The sequence below is a fragment of the Oncorhynchus tshawytscha genome, unplaced genomic scaffold (assembly GCF_018296145.1).
Source record: "Oncorhynchus tshawytscha isolate Ot180627B unplaced genomic scaffold, Otsh_v2.0 Un_contig_4200_pilon_pilon, whole genome shotgun sequence".
NCBI lineage: Eukaryota > Metazoa > Chordata > Actinopteri > Salmoniformes > Salmonidae > Oncorhynchus > Oncorhynchus tshawytscha.
In genome coordinates this window covers 40,001-47,150 of record NW_024608073.1, presented here as the reverse complement: position 1 = coordinate 47,150, position 7,150 = coordinate 40,001, and the positions used below count along the sequence as shown (strand labels likewise).

Below are 7,150 nucleotides of genomic sequence, written 5' to 3'. Positions count from 1 at the left end.
CAGCAACGAGGGGACCAACTCCATATTAATGCCCATGATTTTGGAAAGAGATGTTTGACGAGCAGCTGTCCACATACTTTTGGTCAGGTAGTGTACACCGAGTGTACAAAACATTAGGAACACCTTCCTAATATTGAGTTGCACCCCTTTTGCTCTCAGAGCCGCCTCAATTAATCCGGACCTGGATTCTACAAGGTGTCGAAAGCCTTCCACAGGGATGCTGGCCCCAAGTTGACTCAATGCTTCCCACAGTTGTGTCAAGTTATCTGGATGTCCTTTGGGTGGTGGACCATTCTTGATACAGTTGAGCGTGAAAACCCAGCAGCGTTGCAGTTCTTGACACAAACCGGTGCACCTGGTACCTACTACCATACCCTGTTCAAAGGCACTTGAATCTTTTGTCTTGTTCATTCACCCTCTGAACGGCACACAGACACACAATCCATGTCTCAATTGTCTCAAGGCTTAAAATACATTATTTAACCCGTCTCCTCCCTTCATCTACACTGAATTAAAGTGGATTTAACATTTAACATGTGACAACAATAAGGGATCATATCTTTCACCTGGATTCACCTGGTCAGTCTGTGTCGTGGAAAGACCAAGTGTCCCTAATGATTTGTCCACTCGGTGTATGTGTGAGTTGTCAGTACTGAGCACTACACAGTTACGAGCTTGTCTGTGAACCATTGGTGCTCAGGCAGAAACAAACACTTCCTTATTTCAACTCATCGGGGAGTATAGGCCATCAACAGTAAGTAACTCGGTACCTCATGAAAACCAGAGAGACGGGAGAGCTGCAGTATCCAGAGAGAGAGAGAGAGAGAGAGACTGAGACTGAGACAGAGAGAGACACAGAGAGAGAGAGATAGAGACAGAGAGAGACACAGAGAGAGAGAGATAGAGACAGAGACAGAGAGAGAGAGAGAGACAGAGAGAGAGACAGAGACAGAGAGAGAGACAGAGAGAGAGACAGAGACAGAGACAGAGACAGAGAGAGAGAGAAGAGAGAGAGAGAGAGAGAGAGACTGAGACTGAGACAGAGAGAGACACAGAGAGAGAGAGATAGAGACAGAGACAGAGAGAGAGAGAGAGACAGAGACAGAGAGAGAGACAGAGACAGAGACAGAGACAGAGACAGAGACAGAGACAGAGACAGAGAGAGAGACAGAGACAGAGAGACAGAGAGGAAGTAGACTCCGTAGCCAGGGATACTGCTGTGGGGGTAGCTAACCTGGTGCTGTGGGGGTAGCTAACCTGGTGCTGTGGGGGTAGCTAACCTGGTGCTGTGGGGGTAGCTAACCTGGTGCTGTGGGGGTAGCTAACCTGGTGCTGTGGGGGTAGCTAACCTGGTGCTGTGGCTGTTGTTGCTGTAGGTGGAGATGGAATGTCTGGCTGTAGGGGTCCCAGCTGCTGCCCACCCTACTATTCTGTCTCCCAGGGCCAGGCAGGGGCATTTCCCATCCTCCCCAGGCAGCCCTGCTCTGCCACCTGCTTCCCAGCTGCTGCCCACCCTACTACTCTGTCTCCCAGGGCCAGGCAGGGGCATTCCCCAGGCAGCCCTGCTCTGCCACCTGCTTCCCAGCTGCTGCCCACCCTACTACTCTGTCTCCCAGGGCCAGGCAGGGGCATTCCCCATCCTCCCCAGGCAGGCTGACTGGCAGGTCCTCTCCTCACCCTTGTCCTACTCCACTGCTTATAGACTGGCCGTCCTGCTGCCTGGTTCGGCCCACCGCAACCCTGGGCTAATTCAGGACACACAAATTCAATCCAGAAAGATAGAGGGAGAGAGAGAGAGAGAGAGAGAGAGAGAGAGAGAGAGAGAGAGAGAGAGAGAGAGAGAGAGAGAGAGAGAGAGAGAGAGAGAGAGAGAGAGAGAGAGAGAGAGAGAGAGACAGAGAGAGAGAGAGAGAGAGACAGAGAGAGAGAGGAGAGAGAAACTACCACAACAACAGCAGGGCTGTATTTGTGTCCCCTAGTCGTGCTGTTGTTGGCTTGAAGAGAGGCAAGAGGAGAAGTGCAGTCAGGCCACCACCAGTATCCATTTCACTGCAACTGTCCAAGATACATAGGCTGACTTGCCCCCCCGTAGATAAGCCCTGGGTAGAGAGGACTGGACCAGAGTCTCCTGTACTGGGTCTGATTTACAGTAGAGACACACACAACTACAACAGTCACACACACACACGCACACGCGCGCACGCACACACACACACACACACACACACACACACACACACACACACACACACACACACACACACACACACACACACACACACACACATAGAGGAGCATTAGGAAGCTGAGAAGCCTCAGAGGAGCATTAGGAAGCTGAGAAGCCTCAGAGGAGCATTAGGAAGCTGAGAAGTCTCAGAGGAGCATTAGGAAGCTGAGAAGCCTCATTCCAGCTGAGAGGATTTATAATGTCTTCTATCTGTCTATTATCAGTGTTTTCATCAAGAGATGCCGGTCCCAGACAGGTTAAAGAGTAGCACACACTGTCTAATACCTGCAATGCTTTCAAACATATGACCTGACATTTACACACACACACACATGCACCCCACTTCCCACTCCGAACTCACTCAATAACTCATTCACTTCCTCACACTCTCACAACACTCTGAAGGGCTGTCAAACACAGCCAGCTGAAACCAACCCATCTCCCCTCCTGCCCACTCTCACACTCTCACACTACACTCTGAAGGGCTGTCAAACACAGCCAGCTGAAACCAACCCATCTCCCCTCCTGCCCACTCTCACACTACACTCTGAAGGGCTGTCATCTCCCTCCTGCCCACTCTCACACTCTCACACTACACTCTGAAGGGCTGTCAAACACAGCCAGCTGAAACCAACCCATCTCCCCTCCTGCCCACTCTCACACTCTCACTACACTCTGAAGGGCTGTCAAACACAGCCAGCTGAAACCAACCCATCTCCCCTCCTGCCCACTCTCACACTCTCACTACACTCTGAAGGGCTGTCATCTCCCTCCTGCCCAAAGAAGGTGAAAGAGTTCTGATGTCTCCTTCACATTGTAAACATTCCACAGATTCCTCCTCCTGGGAGCCATGCAGGAGCTGAGGTGATCTACCACCACACTACTAGTTACTGTATGAGGTGATCTACCATCACACTACTAGTTACTGTATGAGATACTCTACCACCACACTACTAGTTACTGTATGAGATACTCTACCACGACACTACTAGTTACTGTACGAGATACTCTACCATCACACTACTAGTTACTGTATGAGATACTCTACCATCACACTACTAGTTACTGTATGAGATACTCTACCATCACACTACTAGTTACTGTATGAGATACTCTACCATCACACTACTAGTTACTGTATGAGATACTCTACCATCACACTACTAGTTACTGTACGAGATACTCTACCATCACACTACTAGTTACTGTATGAGATACTCTACCATCACTCTACTAGTTACTGTACGAGATACTCTACCACGACACTACTAGTTACTGTATGAGATACTCTACCATCACACTACTAGTTACTGTATGAGATACTCTACCACGACACTACTAGTTACTGTATGAGATACTCTACCATCACATTACTAGTTACTGTATGAGATACTCTACCATCACACTACTAGTTACTGTATGAGATACTCTACCACCACACTACTAGTTACTGTATGAGGTGATCTACCATCACACTACTAGTTACTGTATGAGATACTCTACCATCACACTACTAGTTACTGTATGAGATACTCTACCACCACACTACTAGTTACTGTATGAGGTGATCTACCATCACACTACTAGTTACTGTATGAGATACTCTACCACGACACTACTAGTTACTGTATGAGATACTCTACCATCACATTACTAGTTACTGTATGAGATACTCTACCATCACACTACTAGTTACTGTATGAGATACTCTACCACCACACTACTAGTTACTGTATGAGGTGATCTACCACCACACTACTAGTTACTGTATGAGATACTCTACCACCACACTACTAGTTACTGTATGAGGTGATCTACCACCACACTACTAGTTACTGTATGAGATACTCTTCCATCACATTACTAGTTACTGTATGAGATACTCTACCACCACACAACTAGTTACTGTATGAGATACTCTACCATCACATTACTAGTTACTGTATGAGATACTCTACCACCACACTACTAGTTACTGTATGAGATACTCTACCACCACACTACTAGTTACTGTATGAGGTGATCTACCATCACACTACTAGTTACTGTATGAGATACTCTACCATCACACTACTAGTTACTGTATGAGATACTCTACCACCACACTACTAGTTACTGTATGAGGTGATCTACCATCACACTACTAGTTACTGTATGAGATACTCTACCACCACACTACTAGTTACTGTATGAGATACTCTACCATGACACTACTAGTTACTGTATGAGATACTCTACCATCACACTACTAGTTACTGTATGAGATACTCTACCATCACACTACTAGTTACTGTATGAGATACTCTACCATGACACTACTAGTTACTGTATGAGATACTCTACCATGACACTACTAGTTACTGTATGAGATACTCTACCACCACACTACTAGTTACTGTATGAGGTGATCTACCATCACACTACTAGTTACTGTATGAGATACTCTACCACCACACTACTAGTTACTGTATGAGGTGATCTACCATCACACTACTAGTTACTGTATGAGATACTCTACCACCACACTACTAGTTACTGTATGAGATACTCTACCATGACACTACTAGTTACTGTATGAGATACTCTACCATCACACTACTAGTTACTGTATGAGATACTCTACCATCACACTACTAGTTACTGTATGAGATACTCTACCATGACACTACTAGTTACTGTATGAGATACTCTACCATGACACTACTAGTTACTGTATGAGATACTCTACCACCACACTACTAGTTACTGTATGAGGTGATCTACCATCACACTACTAGTTACTGTATGAGATACTCTACCATCACACTACTAGTTACTGTATGAGATACTCTACCATCACACTACTAGTTACTGTATGAGATACTCTACCATCACACTACTAGTTACTGTATGAGATACTCTACCATCACACTACTAGTTACTGTATGAGATACTCTACCATCACACTACTAGTTACTGTATGAGATACTCTACCACGACACTACTAGTTACTGTACGAGATACTCTACCATCACACTACTAGTTACTGTATGAGATACTCTACCATCACACTACTAGTTACTGTATGAGATACTCTACCATCACACTACTAGTTACTGTATGAGATACTCTACCATCACACTACTAGTTACTGTATGAGATACTCTACCATCACACTACTAGTTACTGTACGAGATACTCTACCATCACACTACTAGTTACTGTATGAGATACTCTACCATCACTCTACTAGTTACTGTACGAGATACTCTACCACGACACTACTAGTTACTGTATGAGATACTCTACCATCACACTACTAGTTACTGTATGAGATACTCTACCACGACACTACTAGTTACTGTATGAGATACTCTACCATCACATTACTAGTTACTGTATGAGATACTCTACCATCACACTACTAGTTACTGTATGAGATACTCTACCACCACACTACTAGTTACTGTATGAGGTGATCTACCATCACACTACTAGTTACTGTATGAGATACTCTACCATCACACTACTAGTTACTGTATGAGATACTCTACCACCACACTACTAGTTACTGTATGAGGTGATCTACCATCACACTACTAGTTACTGTATGAGATACTCTACCACCACACTACTAGTTACTGTATGAGATACTCTACCATCACATTACTAGTTACTGTATGAGATACTCTACCATCACACTACTAGTTACTGTATGAGATACTCTACCACCACACTACTAGTTACTGTATGAGGTGATCTACCACCACACTACTAGTTACTGTATGAGATACTCTACCACCACACTACTAGTTACTGTATGAGGTGATCTACCACCACACTACTAGTTACTGTATGAGATACTCTTCCATCACATTACTAGTTACTGTATGAGATACTCTACCACCACACAACTAGTTACTGTATGAGATACTCTACCATCACATTACTAGTTACTGTATGAGATACTCTACCACCACACTACTAGTTACTGTATGAGATACTCTACCACCACACTACTAGTTACTGTATGAGGTGATCTACCATCACACTACTAGTTACTGTATGAGATACTCTACCATCACACTACTAGTTACTGTATGAGATACTCTACCACCACACTACTAGTTACTGTATGAGGTGATCTACCATCACACTACTAGTTACTGTATGAGATACTCTACCACCACACTACTAGTTACTGTATGAGATACTCTACCATGACACTACTAGTTACTGTATGAGATACTCTACCATCACACTACTAGTTACTGTATGAGATACTCTACCATCACACTACTAGTTACTGTATGAGATACTCTACCATGACACTACTAGTTACTGTATGAGATACTCTACCATGACACTACTAGTTACTGTATGAGATACTCTACCACCACACTACTAGTTACTGTATGAGGTGATCTACCATCACACTACTAGTTACTGTATGAGATACTCTACCACCACACTACTAGTTACTGTATGAGGTGATCTACCATCACACTACTAGTTACTGTATGAGATACTCTACCACCACACTACTAGTTACTGTATGAGATACTCTACCATGACACTACTAGTTACTGTATGAGATACTCTACCATCACACTACTAGTTACTGTATGAGATACTCTACCATCACACTACTAGTTACTGTATGAGATACTCTACCATGACACTACTAGTTACTGTATGAGATACTCTACCATGACACTACTAGTTACTGTATGAGATACTCTACCACCACACTACTAGTTACTGTATGAGGTGATCTACCATCACACTACTAGTTACTGTATGAGATACTCTACCATCACACTACTAGTTACTGTATGAGATACTCTACCATCACACTACTAGTTACTGTATGAGATACTCTACCATCACACTACTAGTTACTGTATGAGATACTCTACCATCACACTACTAGTTACTGTATGA

At 44.0% G+C, this 7,150-nt stretch overlaps 1 protein-coding gene across 1 annotated transcript in view; it reads right to left on the bottom strand.

Annotated features, from left to right (window-relative positions):
• Nucleotides 1–1,975: 1,975 nt before the first annotated feature.
• LOC121843252 (TGF-beta receptor type-2-like) overlaps nucleotides 1,976–7,150 on the bottom strand; it is a 33,066-nt gene continuing 27,891 nt past the window's right edge. Inside the window, exon 8 of the mRNA XM_042312838.1 lies at nucleotides 1,976–1,994. Within this exon, the coding sequence (XP_042168772.1) occupies nucleotides 1,976–1,994 (19 nt within the window). The remainder of the gene's footprint in view (nucleotides 1,995–7,150) is intronic.